General features: G+C 38.3%; 1 protein-coding gene across 1 annotated transcript; it reads right to left on the reverse strand.

The window, feature by feature from the left end:
* Nucleotides 1-8,877: 8,877 nt before the first annotated feature.
* LOC148014698 (actin-like) lies at nt 8,878-12,340 on the reverse strand. The gene is made up of 5 exons (XM_087666165.1): nt 12,133-12,340; nt 10,602-10,680; nt 10,077-10,470; nt 9,364-9,977; nt 8,878-9,229 (listed from the first exon to the last, which is right to left on the reverse strand). The coding sequence occupies exons 2-5, from the start codon at nt 10,656-10,658 to the stop codon at nt 9,164-9,166; spliced, it is 1,131 nt and encodes a 376-aa protein (XP_087522291.1). The 5' UTR covers nt 10,659-10,680; nt 12,133-12,340; the 3' UTR covers nt 8,878-9,163.
* Nucleotides 12,341-20,301: the final 7,961 nt, after the last annotated feature.

A 20,301-nucleotide genomic window follows, 5' to 3' on the forward strand; every position in this document is an offset into this window, starting at 1 on the left:
CCTTGGCAAGAAGCATTGGGAGGTAGTAAATAGCATTGAGATACTTTAACAACACTAGATTTATGTGCATATGCTTCGAATGGAAGGATGCAATTTTCTTGGACATATAGATGCTAATGTTGGAGGGAGTGTAGACTTTAGGAGGTCTACTACAGGTCTTGTCTTCACTTTCACATGTGCTGCAATCACTTAGGTCTCTCAATTCCAACCATGCATGGCTTTATCTTCCACTAAGATAGAGTATGTTGCAGCCACTAAGTCCTGCAAGGAAGCTATATGGCTTACTCATCTAGGGGAGACTTAGATATTGCAGAATATGTTCCTACATTGCACTATGATAGTTGAAGTGCCATTCAATTGGTAGCACAAAACCATATCTTTCATCTAAATTCAAAGAAAATTGAGGTGTAGTATCACTTCATTAGGGAGGTTCTTAACGACAAGTGCATTGAGCATGTCAAGATCCATGTGGATAATAACCCTACATATCTTCTCACGAAGAGTTTACCTTCTGAGCACCTTGCACTTTGCAAAGTGCTTATGGGAATTGGATAGTATCATCACTTTCTTCTTATAGGTCCATAAAGGCACATTGGCCTTTAAGTGGAAGGTTGTTGGGATAAAGGCCAATGGCTTAGAGCCGAGCAAGCACCCCTTGTATATGTACACACTAAAAAACAGTATATAAGTGAAGATAACAAAGAATAAATGTACCATTTCTTTTTGCAACCACATAACTCTCTTGTGTTCTTCTCTCTCTCTCAACCCTCTTGCACTCCATAGCTTCTACCTCTCATCCTACTATTGCTTACCTCTCAATTGTTAATTATACCTTGATGTTGCCAATCTTGATCATTTGATTGTTGAATTTAAAGCAGCCCTGCAATAGTCTAGAACTCATTTTTTGCATTATGAGCACAGGATATGGTATCGTAAAGGGAATATGGTAGAAGTGTGTTAAGCTTCACTTCAATGCCTTACTAAAGCCCATCTTTATATTTCCTTTGAAGTAAATCTTCAAGAACTTCTTCTAGCATCCTTAGTAAAAGAAGTTTTAACCAAAATCTCTCAATATAGATGGCCATGGTGTCACCATCTTGCCATGAAAGATTGTCCCAAATGTACCATACATGTAGATGAATTTGAGAATATAAGAAATAATATTTCACTATCACTTGGAACTCATTCAAAGTATTAGGACAATGGGAACTATGGCAAGGGACATTCCATCAAAAGAAAGCCTTGCTCATCATATAATTTTTTGTGCACTTGATTTTGTCCTTCTTTAAGAATAATTGTTTGGTAAAATAGTCATCAAAGTCTTATCTTTCGATCATTCTTTGCTTAACATTCAATACTCCTCATAGAATGTAGGTAATGTGGTCGTCCTCAACTTGAGATGCTTGGGATTGATGATCATGTTCTTAGAGTGCTCATGTTACTTCTGCCAAATGTACACTAAAGTAGTTCAAGTTGTTGCTAGAGTGAAATCGAGGGTAGAGGAGATTTGGTGTTGAGATCGTTGGTGTAGGTAGGACCCAACATCTTGGATTGAGTTGTAGTGCCCATGAATGAGTGGATATTGATTGAAAACAAAAATTTGATAATAATCAAGTATTTTGTAGGCTTCTTGCTGGATGCTATGACTCAAAATGTTTTCAAGAATGTTATTGTTGTGGGAATGGGCTCTTCATAGCTTTGACACCAAGCCTTAGAAAGCTTTTAAAAATTAAATATTTTTCTTCCAATCCACCTTGGTATTAAACCTCAAAAAATCTTTAAAAAACAAAGTGTGTTAGTCGATGAAGTGGACCGCAATAGGGTCATGCTATGTTTTCATTCTTAAATAAGGTAGATGGTGAAGATCGATGAGAGAGAAGAGAAAATGGTTTTGGGGTTTTGGGAAGGGCACCAATAGGTTTGCAAAAGCAATATGCACCATATTAGCATGTAGAGAAAAGCCACCAATGAGGGTAAACCACTCTTTGAAGTGGTTTGTAGGATAACTAGGAATTTTGGAGTAAGACATGTGGTTTTGGGCCTCAAAAGGGTGAGTTCACACATTGTTTGCACTAGAAAAATGGGTATTTTGGAGACGCACGATCATTATGTCTTGGTATTGACAAACGGGCAAAGAGATGATGCTTGATGTTGATGAAGTTAGAATCTTCTATGTATGTGATAAAGTCTTTCCTTGATGTCGATGAGCTCTCCAACCATGTGTGCTCTGATACCAATGCTATCCTCTCTCACCATAAATTAACCATGTTCAAAAAGATTTGAGAAGAACACACAAGAAAAGAAGAAAGCAAGGGACAAGGGTGCATGACGCAAAGATACAATCTCTCCCCCTACATGAGAAAGCACCTCTAGCATGCATGTATGTAGTGAATTGTATTTCTTTTTGTTCTCAAAATAGCAATATCCAAAATTTTTAGGTTTTATCTTTTCTTGTCTTGAAAACCTTGCGTTCTCTCATAATTGCTAAGGCCTATCTAATTATTACTAGGTCTAAACCAAACTTCTAACCTTTAAAAAGCAATTGTCTTCTCAAAAGGCCATAATATATAGGTTACAAAATAATGAATAGTCTTGTGTATACAAATAATAAGTGAACTATTGAATAGTAATCCGCACACTGATGTCCCAAAATAATAATTCATGAATCACAAGGGTATGGGTTCAAGTTTTGTAGGGTGCATCACTTGTTTGGATACGTATGTTCACATGCTATGCGCATGGAAGTTTGGGCTCTTGCCCACTCAAACACTCGATCCTCCTCCTTGGTAGAGTCATTGAGCAGGAGTGTTCTACTATGATTAAGCTTTGTTTTTCATTTGGCTTAAGAGCTATCCTATTTATGTATAGAATAATATTGGTGTGGCTCTTTCTGATCTCTGAATTAATATTTAGAGAGGTGCTCCCCCTTATGGGTGTTCGTGTATTTGTGTGTGTGTGTGTGTGTGTGTGTGTGTGTGTGTGTGTGTGTGTGTGTGTGTGTGTGTGTGTGTGTGTGTGTGTGTGTGTGTGTGTGTGTGTGTGTGTGTGTGTGTGTGTGTGTGTGTGTGTGTGTGTGTGTGTGTGTGTGTGTGTGTGTGTGTGTGTGTGTGTGTGTGTGTGTGTGTGTGTGTGTGTACGCGCGCGCGCTTAACTAGTAAATACAAAAATCATTTCATCTGCATTGCTCCAACTTTTGATAATCTACTTACTAAAAACACAATATACATTAAATCCAACTTATTCACCTTCCTTGCACAATACAATTGGTGTCACATGTGCACACATGCGACAAGTCGCATGTAAAATAATAGTAGAATTCAAAAAAGTCCAAAATAACAAGTTATTTTTATGCTAATAAATGTATTAAATATTATAATAGTAGTATTGAGATTAATTGTCAAAGTAAAGATAAAGTACAACTACAATATAGAGTAGGATGTGGAACAACATAATGCTCAAGCACTAACAAGAACTAACTAGCTCTCTAGTAATGTCGCTATTGTAAACGACATGGAAATCCATAGAGAAATCAACATTATGGCACCATACCGGCACTAATTTCTAGTAAGAATAAGTGCCTTGATGTTTCACAAAGCAAATCTCTAATGCTGAAAATAGAACAATAATGTAGATTACTTGTGGGTAGTAAAGGTTGCAAAAGAAGATCTCCAAAGATCACTACATCCTAGTAACAACAAAGTGGGTGCCAAAAATGGCCTTGATTTCAAAAATCACTTGTGGCATAAAACTTCATTTAAAGTGACATAAGGTATAGTCTTACTGAAATGGTGGAAGATTGACACTAGTAATGATGGGGTTGATATTCAACAGTAAAAATGTTGCCAATATCCCAACACTACAAGAGACTTTGGCATTGCATTGAGTGGCTCTTCATTGTTGAATGGCAACAATATTTCGGCTACAGTGGTGGAAATGAGGCACCATTTTCAAGGGAATAATAGCACGGTTATAAACAATAAGAGTTGTTTCATTCTACTTTAAAATGGCAACCAAAAATAGCTTTCAAGAGATTGATGTGGTGAGCAGAAAAATAGGGTACCCAAGATTCCATACCTCCCATCGCTCCAAGATGATCATGATGGAAGATTGAGAAAGAGAGTGAGAGGAGAATCATGCACAAAGATGCATTGTTTACTCAAAAGAAGGGCGCCTTTATAAAAGAAAATTTCATAATGGTTTTTCCACTAATTTTGGAAAGCGAATTCCACCTACGTGGTAAGTAGATGAATCACCTAAACTCATGTTGATCAAGCTTGGTGCTGATGTGCATTCTTATGTGCAAATATGTAGAGAGACATTCCATTTATTGATGGATACAAGAATACAATATGAACAAATTAATTCCAAGCTAGTGTATCTCTTGCATACCCCCAACACATATCATGGGTTTGATATTTCAACAATAAATAGACAAGGATACATGTGATACATAAACCATTAGAGCCATATTTGTAGGTCTATTACCAAGAGTAATTATGTAAGTCATATTATCACATGGAGCAATGTCCTTCCATGAAACGTGAATAGTATATTCACCAACATATTGCCTACATAATTCAAATATGTGGTATTAGATGTGTTATCTTTCAAGGGCAATATTATCAAAAAGGATATTCTTATGTGAGGTGCCCGCCCATCGACTTTCCAGGCACTCTTTTAGCGGTCTATCAAGAAACGAATCTAAGCGTCGCTGCCCGGCACTCCCAGGGAATTTTCCGAGTTTTGTCGCCTAGGGTTTCCCAAATCCGCCTCGCAACGGAACATTCATGACCGAACCCACTAGGATCAACCTGAAATTCGGGCTCCTAGTTGTCAAGGTCTCCTGTTAGCATTCTAGCGTCGGATCTTGGACATCCTACTTTACGCAGAGATACCCAATCCGAAGCAGATCCATGCCGCACTTGGTTTAAAGAGAATGGGAAACGAGAGGGATGCGCTGCTCAACCTCTTTGCCCATAGGGCATAGTCCCATTCCAGTCCCCTAAAACGGCATGAATCGGGTTCTAACCTAACAATATCTAAAGGTCGAATGACGATAAAAAACTTGTGAGAAGCCTCCCAATTCTCTGGGACCACCCTGCCGTAGGACCCGTTGGGGGTTCTGCCCACCCGCTTCCCTTAATAGCTTTAGTTTTCTAATTAGGTCCTACCACATTTATGTGTGACACTTAAAGTCAGCTTCATCAATTAAGCCTTTTAGGGAACAAGGTTCGTTCGCGCATCTTATAGCACAGACACGAAAACAGAGCAAAGCATTCTATTGACAAACAAGTTCAAACAAGTTCCTTAACTTATCTTCAAGTTAATCTTTGTCCCCCGCCCATACAGGAGAAATTATGTTTCACTTCTGTCCAACAGAAGTATCCCTTCTGCCCTGCAGAAGTAACTGGTCCAATTCACATGGCACCAAAAACTCAATCATTTATCTAGAATAGGATCTCCCAACATGCCCAGATGTTGGGGGCCACGAAGGTCTTCAACTCCATTCTAGACCTAGCAAGGGGTGTCCAGAGCTCCAACTGACCTGCAAGCTATCTAGGAGCGAAATATCATTCCCGTGGTTGGCCTTTTCACCACTCGACCTTCGGCCCATAAATCGAGCAGTGCCCTCTCGGGTTAATACGCGATGCGACCATGGAGGTGATCCACCCGTACAATATATCCTTCCTTAATTAAATCCTTTAAGAATCAAGCACAAACAAGGCATTCAGCCTAATATCATTCACCAAGAAAACATTCCTTTAATCCCATGGTGACTTGTCATCTCACAGACCCTTGCCATACATTTACCATAAATCACAAGCACTTGGAATAATCATCCAAACAACAACTAACAACCAATTGAATGTAAAAGCATTTAGGATATTGTTTGATCAACCAACAAAAACCAATTGCATTCTTTCCAAGATAATGCAAGAGTAGATGAAACAATATTTCCCATTGCATAATTGCTCTCCCCCTTGGGATCTAAGAGCAATATTATGCAAAAATGTTCTTAACACTTCCTTTCTTCGGCTAGGGCATATGTTAAGAGTTCAAACACTATTCATGATATAAGTTCTATAGATCACTTACCTTGATTGATAACCCAACTCTGAATTTGGATTGGCAAAAGTCATCCTTATCCAACGGATCTCAAGACATCCTAGTTTTAACCCTTATGATCAATTTCTTGTACTAGCTCTTAGTCAAGTCATGAGGCAACTAGAAATTTATCCTCATATATCAAACATGTTATAGGCATAACGTATAAATACTTCATAAGATAAGTGCGAGATGATCTCAAGTAACTAGACTCCAACAGGCCGTGCATTGAGCTAGAATCTAGTTTTTCTTAATATTTGGGCTCTTAGCTAAGTACTTTTGAAGTATCTAAACTTTAAACTAGTATTTTCTATTCATGAATCTCAATGTCATCTTCTTTTAGTAATTATGCCATTTGTAACCCTTGACTATACTTTAATCTAGCACATATGCACAATCTTTTAATGTCATTCTTTTGACGGCTATGCCATTCATAACACTTGACTAATTCTTCCTTGTAATTACTCTACTAGCAAATAAGTCATATGTAACTAGGTGCAATTATCTTCCCTTGATATATGCACTTTACAAACTCCATCTTCCGAGTAGGTGAGATGAAACTTATCCTTTCTCATGACCTATTCTCGTGCAATAGTATGGGGCCTAACATATCTCATACGAGAATCACAGCAAGCATCTATCAATTTGAAAATACATTACTTACGACCGGAACCGCATTTGGATTGACAGTGAGGCCTTTGCCCGAAGCCTTATTGTTGGTTGTAGGATTGTCGTTCGCACGCGACATTCTTCACTTGGAGGCCATCGTCCGCAGGCAGACTCAAGAGATTAAGAAGGTAGAATAGATTCAAGATGGGAGTTCGTAAGAGAAGATGGTTCAGTCGAGGATCGAGATAGAGGGAATTGAGCTAATTCTCTTCCTTGCAGCCTCTCGGGGTGACTCTTCTCTCTCTCTCTCTCTCTCTCTCTCTCAAGCTCTCTTTTAAGCTCTTCCTCACAATCTCTTGGAGGAGTATCCTCCTCTCTACCTCTCTCTTGCAGCCTCTCGAGGTCTCCTTATGCTTCTTATGCCTCTCCCATGCCTCATATTTATAGTGAATTAGAGAAGAGGGCTTATGGTTGAGAAGTGGAGTTCTTTGTGGAGAGGGATCTTAGAAAGATCGGTCATCTGATGCTCAGATCATAAATCTGATAGTTCCATTGGCTTCGAAAGGAAGGTAAAACCCCAAGACACTTGATTAGAAAGCTCTTAGTTCACTCCTTTTCTATGTTCAAAGTGTTGTCCACTGCCTGTGTACTGCGATCGCGGCGCGCGCAATTTCACAAATTCTCTTTATTTTTTTCTTTTTATAAAATCTACAAACTCACTAAAATATCTCGTCTTTTTCTTTTGAATGACATCCAGTTTTAAAAAATCTCCATATTTTTTTTAAAGGATAATAAAATATCTAAAATATATTAACTTTGCCCAAAATCTAATATTTTTGGACCATCCAAACTATACACATTAACCTAATGTGATTAATATAACTCATAAGTCTCCTTCACGTTGTAATTTACGTGAAGGGTGACTACGGTCCTTGCCAATTCGAGAAAAATATCGAATTTACAACTCGATTTTTTAAATAAAATATTTTAAATTAAATAAAAATTATTAATAACTAATATTAGTTTTTACCTTAGTTAATCTTTAGTTAGTAATCTTACTAACTTATTAATTGACAATCTAACTTTCAAACTAACCAACTAACTTTTATTGTGCGGAGATATTACATCTTACACCTAGTAAAATACATTTCTTAAAATGTTTTTCATTACACTTACAAATGAAACCCGTTATTGTGAAATAGAACTATTGAATACGTAAAAAACAAATGATATGGATGAGACGCTATAAATAATTGGAAGTACCTATGATACACAACCCTTTTCAGCCATGTTTCTAGGTTTATTACCAACAACATTAATGTAAGTCACATTAGTACAAGAAATGTTGTCTTCAATGAAATATGAGTAGTAAATCCAATAATAATCGTCTACATAGCCTAATTTTGTTTGAAATGTGGCATCTAATGTTTTATGCATTTTCAAGGACAATGTCTAAACTACGTGTACTCCTATTGGCCATCATCTTGCTCTAGTTTTCCATTAACCAAGTATTAGTTATAAAAGGATTATTAATGAAATTCAAGTTATCCTAAAAACAAGAGTTCAAAAGTAGAATGAGCATCTCAAATTTGCAAAGTTTGGACATTTATTCACCAATTCAATTTCAAAGAAACAAAGGTATAAATTACCCATAACAAGTAAAACGGATCTCTCATGAAAATTACTTTGATTTGCCTTTCAATTACTTGTCCCACTTTTATAAAACAAAGTTGAAGACATTTTCAACTCTCAAGGATGGTCAGATCCTCAACCATATGAAACATTATCGGAGGGCTTGATGAGATACTGGGTAAAGGTCTCAATCACCTTCACGACACACCGACCATCTCTCTTTGATTCGTATAAAAGCGAGTGAATTTTCAGAAATCGCTCTGCATCTCTCTAAACATTGCTTATACATTAGAAACATGCTTGCCAACATATCGATTTCTTGAAACCCTCCATCTTTGCTAAACATTCCATGGTTTGTTCGTATGCTAGTAGTTGAACCGTGCTTGTGGACTGAAGATGACCCGATGCTTGTCAAATCAAGACACAGGAAAAGGCTTTGCAGTCCCTTTATATACAACGTGGCAAATCCTCCATTATCAATGTAAGAAGGTACACCTTTTTTTAAAAAAGCCAATCAACTTGACAAAAGTCTACACAAAATACCAAATAATATAAACTAGAGCACTCTACTTCACAACTCGGTCGTGTTTTCAACAAAAACATGACTAGCAGTTCTGTGCAGTGGGGAGCCATAAACCTAATATACAGAAAAGGAGTAAATTACCCAACCAACTCCCAAATTTTTCTTTTCAAAATCCAAGTAAGAACATGAAAAATCTCCACCAATGTATATAGATCACTAGCCTATACCAAGTACAAGGTTGACAAAAAGCTTCCAAAACTTTCTCAAAGAAGGTACTCAGGATTCCGTGACCACCTAGAAACATTTACGATGCACAATGGATGGACCTGATTCATCATACTCCGATTTCGCAATCCACATCTGCACAATCCAACATGAAAATAATTAGCTTGATCAAGAAAGAAAGAATCAAACTATTGTCAATTCCAAACGCAAGTAAGATGTTGAATGCCATCTCTGGAAGCAGGTCACCACACCAAGAACAGAAGGCATACCTGCTGGAAAGTGCTCAAAGAAGCCAAGATTGATCCTCCAATCCAGACACTGTATTTCCTTTCAGGTGGAGCCACCACCTTTATCTTCATGCTGCTAGGCGCAAGAGCAGTGATTTCCTTGCTCATTCGATCAGCAATTCCAGGGAACATGGTAGAGCCTCCACTGAGCACAATGTTTCCATACAGGTCCTTTCGAATATCCACATCACACTTCATTATGGAGTTGTAAGTAGTCTCGTGGATACCTGCAGATTCCATACCTATCAGAGATGGCTGGAAAAGCACTTCTGGGCATCTGAACCGTTCAGCCCCAATTGTGATGACCTGACCATCAGGAAGCTCATAGCTCTTCTCCAAAGATGAGCTGCTTTTAGCAGTCTCTAACTCCTGCTCAAAATCCAAAGCCACATATGCCAACTTCTCCTTCATGTCTCTCACAATTTCCCTTTCAGCAGTTGTAGTGAATGAATAACCACGCTCAGTGAGGATCTTCATGAGTGCATCAGTTAAATCACGCCCAGCAAGGTCAAGTCGTAAAATAGCATGAGGAAGAGCATATCCCTCATATATAGGGACAGTATGAGTCACACCATCACCAGAGTCGAGGACGATACCTGCATCAAACCCAAAAGAGACATCCCGCAGTATTAGAAGGCAGTGCCTGAGAGTACATTAAGGGAAGTGCAACTGGAAAGAAGGAGCTTGGAGCCTACCAGTTGTCCTTCCACTAGCGTAAAGAGATAGAACTGCCTGAATAGCAACATACATGGCAGGTACATTGAAGGTATCAAACATGATTTGAGTCATCTTTTCTCGATTAGCCTTTGGATTAAGAGGCGCCTCAGTTAAGAGCACTGGATGCTCCTCAGGGGCAACCCTGAGCTCATTATAAAATGTGTGGTGCCAAATCTTTTCCATGTCATCCCAGTTCGTGACAATACCATGCTCAATAGGATACTTCAAAGTCAGAATTCCACGTTTCGACTGAGCCTCGTCACCTACATAAGCATCTTTTTGGCCCATACCAACCATTACACCAGTGTGACGCGGACGACCCACAATGCTGGGAAAGACAGCTCGGGGTGCATCATCTCCAGCAAACCCAGCCTATTCAAAAACCAAATGGGACATTCAAAAGCAAAGATTAAATCACAAAAAAGGGTGTATGCACACCTAACATGTGTGTTTACTTCATGAAGAACAAGAAATAGGAGGAAACAGATCTCAAACTGCCTTACCTTGACCATACCAGAACCATTGTCACAGACAAGGGGCTGCACTTCTTCCTCAGCCATTTTCACAGACGTTGATTTTTAACTGCCAAAGAGACAAAAACATCAAGATCAAGTCTTGAGCAACTGCCAAAGAGACAAAAACATCAAGATCAAGTCTTGAGCAACTGTTTGCATCAGAAAACATAAAGCTGGGATAGACATATAAAATAATATCACTACAAATCAGAAGCCCAAACATGTCACTTTTGACAGAGAGGGCTTACACAAGAAATCCAGTTCTTCCATCAATGGTCAAAGGACACCTATGATAGCTGTTGAGGACCACCCACACAGTTTCAAGACAATCTGTCTTGAACGGAGAGACAAACAGAGATCTAAAATTATCAAAGGACAGGAAAACTTCATGTCTCATTCTCAAGGTGCCATATTGTGATCACAATGCCTCTGATCATTGTCTGATGTTGATAGACATGCCAATCCTATCAACAAAATGCAATATAGCATTGGAAAGTGTACCAATGACTGGTTGTATCGATTTGTAAACATTTCTAGCAGTGTTATCTCTCCACAGTTTAATTGTTGGACAGTAGTTGAAGCTGCCTCACAGTCGGCACTCTTCGACCAAGTCTCTCTCGGTCTAGAAACCTTGAGAATGTTTTAAGACATGATTCCAAATACACAAATATGCGTACAAAATTGTTATGCAAGTACTAAAAACTCTTAGCTCCACAATCAAGGATTGGCATCCAGGCTTTGAAGATTCAAGGGTCACTACTGCTCCAATTTCTTGTCCTTGCAGTGAACATAAAGATGTTTTTTTAAAAACCCTCAGCACACATCTAGAGCTTTACTTAAAGGCCCCCCCAGTATAAGCACCAAGTGACCATGCACTACATCATTTTATCAAGGCCACAATTGATTACTGCCATGCACTGCTTTGCAACACCAAGTATGCAGATGTTATCAAGTGGAATCCAACGAAAGACCGTATGCAACGACACCACACACAAATCTCAAGCAAATGGACGCCCTTGTCCTGAGCGCAGCCGATTCTTCATAGAATGTGTTGATCTTAAGCAACAGAAGAGCTCAGACAAACCAGAAAATGACCGTAAAATCATAGTAATAATAAAACATAATCCCAATGCTGTAAAACAACTGTCAGAGCTACAGATCAATCCCGATAGTTCGAACACTCCATTTTGACAGCTCAAGAGTTTGACTTGATCGGCCCAAAAGAGACAAAGAAGAACAAAGATGTGTCGACAGCATCATGTGCCAGCACGAAAACCTTAACCTCACACACAGGCGCAAGCGACACTCAACAAAAAGGCATAAGATCCAAGCGTTCCTGCTTAAATCTCACGCACAGGCGAAAGCAACAATCAACAAAAAGGCGTAGAATCAAAGCAGTCGTGCAAAAACAATGGCACATTTCACCACTGACAAGAGGCCAAAACTAGGTTTAGCTCACTTCCAGAATCAAACGTCGCTGCAGGATCTGAGGAGCGAAGAAGACAAATGGAGGACTCACCGGTGAAAAATGTAGCTTGATCTGCGACGGAGGGAGACCGAATCACGCTCTCGGCAAGGGCGACTGTCCGGCTCTCTCTCTTCTGTGTTCCGACTGTAACCCTGTCTCTGCCGGTGTGTCTGTGTCTCTTCTGGCTATGACGGGCAGAAGAGCGGTAAGAGTCGGGGAGAATGGTGTGCTGGCCGACTCCTCTTAAAAGGGCGGTCCAATAAAATTCATTTCATTTCACGTTTTTAAACCTTTGGTAGGAATGAAAAGGGCTAAACAACCAAAGCCTTTACCCTACCTTAGTTTGTTGGCATCCTTCATTCAAGGCTTCAAAAATGCGGGATCATGATTCCTGCACATGACCTTTAATTAAGCTTTCATCAGCATTGCCCTTTAGGGCATGTTCTTTTAATGCTTCATGTGCACTTTTGGTTACAGCAATGAACTACTCCAAGAACACCAAGGTATTTGCCAGTTTTTCCCCTCTCCTTAAATGTTCCTTTTTTTTTCCGACGTTTTTAATATGTATTTGCATCTCTCTCTTGGAGTTGCTCTCGAGATTTTTTTACCACAATATGGGGGTGTTTTTCCAATTTTCTGGGAAAAAGCCCTTTCTAGTTGAGAAAACCCTCACAAGAGTTGTGGGGGGGACTCTAAAGTCCAAAGGAAACCCCTTTTTTCATTTATGGGCGAAGGCTTCACGGCCCACCTCTACCTTCCCAAATTTGGAAAAAAGTGATGTACTTTAATGTTTCCTTCAATGTGGAGGGTATTTTTAAGCCCCTTATGTGTCCTCAATTGCTTTTGGAAATAGGGAACTCTCAAGGAACATGTTTCCTATATATATATATATATATATATATCCAATATGTAATAGTGTTTCGACTTCTAGATTTTTTTTCCTTGTACAAGCACACACTAGAAAGCTTCATTATGCTAACATGTTGCCACAAGTTAGAGAAGGCTTTATTTGTGCTCCTCCGGCTCAAATTCTCAAGGGTAGCTGTCACATAGAACAACCCAAGCTCACATCAAATACATCAACAGAACCATGCTAAGTCGTTAACTAGTTTGAAAACTAAAAGCACCACCTTCTCCACAAGTAGAACGATGGCCATGCACACATATTCTTCCTTTAGGAACAACAAGACCAACTCATGTTCTATAGCCCTATGAAGGCTATCTTCAACTACATGTATCTAAAGGGTTTTCTCTAACTCTTTTTTTAAAGTGGTTTTCTTAGCCTTTTCCTTTTCCATCAACATTATAAGCTCAGCTTGGCCATTGAATTCCTAGTTTCTTCATGTTGCTTTAGTAGCCCTTCCATCTCCTCCATCTTTACTCTCATTATGTTCCATCTCTTTGGTCATGTTTTCTAGTTTTGCTAGTACGGCTAGGACATCTTGAGTGTATGCTTGCACAACTATTGTGATAGGATCTCTTTGTGTTTCCTTATGTTCTCCTCAAAAGACATCCTCATGGCCATTAGTGTGTCAGTTGACTTTTCATTCTCTTTATTATCATTATTCTTCATGTTTTCCTTCTTCCTTTCTTCTACAAGTTTGGTTGCCTCCTCTTTTTTTCTCTTCTCAGCTAATCACTTTTTTCTACATTCCTTCCCTTCTTTAGATTCACCTTCTTTGAGGTGGAGTTGGATTCCTATGAAGATGTGAGCTTCCTTGGTACACCTAGATTCCTTTGGGTTGTTTGTTTTGGTGGGGCTCTCTCGAGGGCTAATGAGCATTGGGTTTATCCAAAGATACATGGATAACCTTGGTTAGAGAATTGCCACATGCAAGTATAGCTCCTTTGGCATCTACATGGTTAGCTTGTCATATAGGCTCTTATTGAGATCTATTTGTGCTCTTCCTATAGCTTCATAGAAAGGTTAAATCTAGAAGCCATTTAGATTTCACCTCACAATCTCACCAAGTCATATATCCTCCATAGGTCCCTTAGAATTTTGGTAGCATAAAAGTTTGATTTAATGTGATTGAACATGGTATGGATGTTGAGATGTTGAGTCTACATGAGTTGGCATCCATTGTGCACCTTGTTGATGTGGCAAGATATTATTCACTAGCATGTTAGGTGACTGACATGAGGATACACCAGGGATTCTACAACTAGTCTATACCCACATAGTCCATCCTTAGTTATGGCACATATATAGGGCCACCTCTTCTTTTCTTAGTAGGTTTTAACTTAATGACAGCATGTACATATGTTATTGTATTTTCATATTAGTCTTCTATTATATTGTAGGCTTAGTTCTTTGTGTGGAAGAAGAAGAAGATTTCAACCCTATCTCTCTGCATACTCAAGTCTCCATTGCTTTTGTGTGTGTGCTCTTGGGTCCTTCACCTCTCTTCCCTCTTGTATGTTTTCATGGTCTCAGAGCCGTCCCACTTTTGTGTGAAGCTTAATTGAAGGTTGAGGTGAAGACGTTGGAGCACGAAGTAAGCAAGCAAGTAATAAGTAAGAAGCTCTTCCACCTTGCTCAATTTGCCTTGGATTATAGTCATAGGAGGCTCTTGAGGTTAGTAGGGCTATAGTCTATAATTGTAATGAAACTTGCTGAGTAAGAAGAATAGTGTATATAATACAGATAATCCCTTGAGGTGTTTCCTACTATGATTTTTGGCATCTGAGGTCATTTCAGCCTCCATATTGGACATGCAAGTGGTCGTGACAATAGTTTTTGGATATACTATAGTTTTGATTGTATCGGTCATTTATAGATGCACATGTTACAAATTTTGAATTTGTGAGGTTTCACCTGTTTTGCTAAGTTGCTAACATAGAAGGAATTTGCATACAGATTACAGAAGGAGGCTGAAATTAGAAATGGAAAAAAGTAGCAAAGCAATTATGCATCTAGCAACAAAAACAATGATGACAAAAGTGAATAGTTGTTTGTTATGGAGCACTTTATGAATACTATGACTACTTATGGTTTATCAAAGAATGACATATGGTATGTAGACTTAGGTACCTCTAACCACATGACTTCTCATGGAGAGTGGTTTAGAGAGATGTGTGGTCCATAGTCTCCAAGCTATATGGAGATAGGGAATGATTTGGTTGAGAAGGAGACAAGGTTGCATATTAAATGCCTAAGGTCAAATAAAGGAGGAGAATATCTCTTTAATGAGTTTTTTAAGAAAAAATTACAGAAAAATAATATACAAAGGCTATATACATGTAGATATACTCTATAGCAAAATGGAGTTGTTGAAGAGAAGTTTACAAGTAGAAAGCCAAATCCGTCCCATTTGAAAGTACTTGGATTTATTGCTTATATATATGTATATATTCTTGATGAGTTGCATAGTAAATTGGATCCCAAAGCATTAAAAATATATATTTGTTAGATATTTTCTTGAGTAGAAGGGATATAGATGTTATAACCATGCTACACATGAGTTGAGAGTTAGCGGGGATGTTGCTTTTGATCAAATGAGTAGCTAATATAGTAATGTGTAGAATGTAGTTGGTGTTGATGAGCATGAGAGTGTGACTGTGTAGAAAATAGGTAAGTAATCACAGACATTGAGTGGACCACAAAATTCTCCTAGTCATGATTCTCTTAATAAACATTGGAGTGGTTGATTGAGGTCATAGGTTACTCCACCAAGTACATCACAGATGTCAAGAAAAGATAAAGAGAAAGTTGGGGACTCACCTATTATAACATATGTATCATTAGGTTTCCCTCATGTTGATGTTGATTCAGATCTGAGTAGAGCTTGGATGAGGGGTTTGGGATTCCATCTATTAAAACATTTGGTCTGTGGAAGTTATAAGAGAATGCTAAAGCACCTAGTAGTGATCCAAGTCCACACATTAATTGACATATGATAGCTATGTAGCTCGTCACTATGCATACATGGCTAAGGTTGCACTGGATGTGGAATCAACTTGTTCTAAGAATGCAGTGGGTAATAAGTATTGGGATCGTGATATGGATGAAGAAATGGCTCCACTTATGCATAATAACACATGGGAGTTGGTGCCTTTACACCTGAAGGAAAAAAAGCTATTGGCTACAAATGGATTTACAAGGTCGGATAGATCTATCGAGTGCTACAAGGCATGATTGGTTGCCAAAGGATATATGCAGACTCATGGTATTGATTATGAGAAGACTTTTGCTCCAATAGCTTAAATGGCCACTGTAAGGACTGTTATAGTAGTGGCTACATCGAAAGGTTGGATTATGCATCAAATGGATGTTAAGAATGTCTTATTGCAGGGGGAATTGTAAGAGTTCATGTGGAGCAACCACTTAGCTATATGAATGAAAATCGTCTAGATTATGTATGCAGGCTTCGTAAGGCCTTCGGTTGAAGCAAGCACCTAGGACATTACATGATAGGATTATAGAATACCTTGTCCGCATTGGATTTTGTAGAGCACATGATGATCACTCACTCTATGTCTATGATTGATGCAGGTATTGTAGTTATTAATATGTATGCGGATGATTTGATCATTATGGGTGATAATGAGATAGAACTTGACCATGTGAAGGGTCTCGTCAAGATTGAATTTGAGATGAAGAATTTGAAAAAGTTGCATTATTTTCTCAGCATAGAGATAATCAAGATTCCAGAGGGTATACGGTTGTCATAGAGACAATATGCATTGGATATATTGAAAAAGTATGGCATGGCTAATTGCAAGCCTATTTCTATACCATTGGATGTTAATGCTAAGCTTAGTACACACGAGAATGACTTGATTGAGGATGTCACTATGTTTTGGAAGATTGTAGGTAGTCTTATCTATTTAATGAGATCACTAGGCTAGACCTAAACTACATAGTTGGTTTTGAGAGTTAGTTTATGCAACTTCCATGGAAGCTACATTTGGATGCAGTGTGGTGCATATTGCTCTATGTCAAGTCCACATTGGACTATGCCTTATTCTATGGTATAGGTGTACCATTGTACTTGCATGGTTATGCAAATGTAGATTGGGTTGGTAGTATTTCAAACAGGAAGTCTACTAGTGGTCTTGACAGGTGATATTGACTTGGTTTATGTCAATATAGATTGGAGTTCACGAGCTCATGTTAAGCTCAAGGGGGAGTGTTGAGATGTTGAGCTGTACATGAGTTAGAATCCCATTGTACACCTTGGTGATTGGTAAGACATTATTCACTAGCATGTTAGGTGACCGATACAAGGATACACGAGGGATTCTATAGCTAGACTACACCCATGTAGTCCATCCTCCTTGGTTATGGCACATATATAATGTCACCTCTTCTTTCCTTAGCGGGTTCACACTTAATGATTGTATGTACATATGTTGTGATACTTTCATATTAGTTTTTTATTATGTTGTAGGCTTAGTTCTTTATGTGGAAGAAGAAGATGATGACGATTTTTCCTATCTCTCTATGTTCTCAAGTCTCCATGGCTTTGGTGTGTGTACTCTCGAGTCCTTCACCTCTCTCTCCTCTTGTTTCTTTTCATGGAAGCCTTGGGTAGTGACACACAAATCCTCTTATGGTATATTGCTAAATAACAAACCATCTCCTTACTCCACTTGCTTGTGACGATTGTGACATTCTTGCTTTTGCCATATTTATCATATTTATGTTTCCCCTTTCTACTTCCCAATGCTTCTTCCACTAGGCCAATTTTGAGTGTGATGTTGTAGGTTGTCACATGAACTCTTTATATGTAGTGTGGATAAATGGCCCACACATCATAGTTGCATATTCCTTTAGGCCATATTGTTCCATTAATCTCTTCATGGAACTATTGCTATCGATCACCCTATCAAGGTTGCTTAGCTTTTAGAATTTCAGCTCTCCAAAGCTCCAAAGTCATTGCTTTAAGTCAAACTCCTATCGTTGCACAACGATGAAGACAATCTTGTCCTAGTTTTTTATGTCTCTAATAGTTTTTGAGATTGTTCTTAGTCTTTCCATCTACATAAAAAACAATAACATTTTCTAGAATTTGAAATGCAAGGATAAAACATAAAGATTTAAATAATCTAGTTTTATTACCTCTTTAGCTTTACTTTGTACTACTTACCTCCCCTTGCTCAAGAAGAGTTACAATGCTTCCTAGCATTGTAGTGGTCTAATATGGTTGATGGCTTGAGTACTTCCTTGTAGTGTGTGATGTGTTTCTTATATCAAATAAATATCTATGTACTAAGAAAAGAGTATTTTTATTTATGTACAAGTAAATGTTTTAGCTTAGGCCTTAGGCATCCACCAGTCATAGAATATTATAGTTCAATTAAGGGATCTAGGTTGAATGGTCAGCACAATAAGACACAAAGATAAGTTATGATGTGTGACAACAAGTTAGGCACACTAAATCAACTAGCAACATGACACTCCTCTTCTTGTAGAACCTTGTCCGGTAGAGGGTGGTGTTGAAATTCTAGTGGAGTCCAGATTTTGAGCAAGAAAGATCCAACTTAGAGACATGGTTGTACAATACATAGAGTCATGTTGGAGTGTCATGGTAGCTCTTTGCATCTTAGCATTAGTCATGAGACTATTGCAAGTGGAAGTGGTTCTAACTCAATATTTATACCACTCTCTCAGTAAGGGGCTTTATGAATAAGATTTTTTCTTTTACTCCTTAATTTTAGACTCATCCTTGATCTTTGTCACATGTGTGTAAAGATGTATGAGTTGAAGAGATCTTACCTTCTTCTCTGTTTGGGCATTTAGTATTTCCTCATGGATTAGCATGGTTTTCAAGAATATATGTTCATGGTCTTCCTAGGTCACATGCCAACAAGACATGACCTCGACAATATCATCTTAGTAATGCCCATATCAATCATTTTTGTAAGCTCTTGTCAAAGTTCCAAATGCCATGTTGAGCTTGGGAAGCATTCTATCATTGTGAGTTTTGTACCTTGGACAAGTTCTTTTGGTATTATACAAATGAAGTGTGATGCCAACTAGGGATTGTGGTTTGGATGTGCTTACTTAGTGGTGGTTCGCTCCTTTAACATTACACATTTATTTAGGCTTTGCTTAAGCTTGGATGCTTTATCTTCCCTTGATTATGGGGTGTCTTTGGCCTTAGAAATAGTAGCAATTGGTCATTATTTTCCTTGTGGATTCAGTTTTTTTAAAGCAAGGTTAGCATTAAACATGGATGACTCATTTTCTTTGGATGGAGCAACATAAGTAGTAGATAAGCATTGAGCATTTCTGCAATGGATCTTGAGTTATGGGTTTAGTAACTCGATTATGATAGTAATTCTATTTAGGTTGCATGTTTTGAGCAATGGAAGGGGGTTTGTGATGCTCTAGTTTCATGATTGGTAGCTCCTTTCCTTTGTGTACCATTATTGGCTCATTGGTCATGGGCTTTTAAGGAATTATAATAGGTTTTGTAATCGTATTCCTTACTACTAGATTTTTGGACTCTTTCTTGAGAATGAGTCTAGACTTAGTCTCTTGTTTCGTCAAAGTTTTGCTCATTTGGATGCATTAGGAAATCTATAATAGGCAATTGCTGTGGAGTATCCTTGCGCTATGAGTAGGGCCTTTCGGACCCACCATGGCAAGGTACACAATCATCCATGGTTCCTTTTCATTTGATTTGATTTTTGCACCTATGCTTTACAACCTGTGGGGCTTAGATTCGATTGGTGCTACCTTTGATTCTTCTTTTGGTCACCATTGGTATCTAATGGTCTTTTTTGCCTCTTTTCACAACTTTGGAGTTGCTTATTGGCTATAATTTCTTACCTTGCACATCAATTAAGTTCCATAGCAAGTTGTTATGCCTTTGCTAGTTGAGGTTGTGGGTGCTAGGGTTGAGATTTTTCCTTCTTTTTCCCTTTTATCGATTCTCCAAAACTAAAGGTAGAGACACCCTTGCTCTTGGAAAAATCAAATAATGCATACTTCAATGTAGACAACATTGCAGTTCATCTGATATTTAAAGGCTTGCCCCAAGAGGATGTCTTTTCAAACTTCTCATTTATTCAAGTTGACATATAAGAGTATAGGGATGCTTTCAGTCTCCATGGTCATCATTAATTTATGCTTTTGTAGCAAGGTATATGGAATGTTGCCATAAGGATTGAGCGTTGTCTCTGTGGGTTACTAATTCTAGTTGGTTGACTTAGTCCCAAAAATAATATGGTAATGTACAAAAGTTGGATCCTTCATCAATAAGAATGTTA

This window comes from Lygodium microphyllum, chromosome 25 (genome assembly GCF_053477565.2).
Source record: "Lygodium microphyllum isolate KBCC chromosome 25, Lygodium_microphyllum_v1.1.10, whole genome shotgun sequence".
Lineage (NCBI taxonomy): Eukaryota > Viridiplantae > Streptophyta > Polypodiopsida > Schizaeales > Lygodiaceae > Lygodium > Lygodium microphyllum.

What these genes read in the sequence shown, in the direction of transcription:
- LOC148014698 (XM_087666165.1), bottom strand. Translation starts at nt 10,658, where the DNA reads ATGGCTGAGGAAGAAGTGCAGCCCCTTGTCTGTGACAATGGTTCTGGT. An exon ending in CGCTAGTGGAAGGACAACTG is followed by an intron (nt 9,978 to 10,076) that starts GTAGGCTCCAAG and finishes GGTTTGATGCAG; the next exon opens with GTATCGTCCTCGACTCTGGT. An exon ending in CTTTGAGCACTTTCCAGCAG is followed by an intron (nt 9,230 to 9,363) that starts GTATGCCTTCTG and finishes TGGATTGTGCAG; the next exon opens with ATGTGGATTGCGAAATCGGA.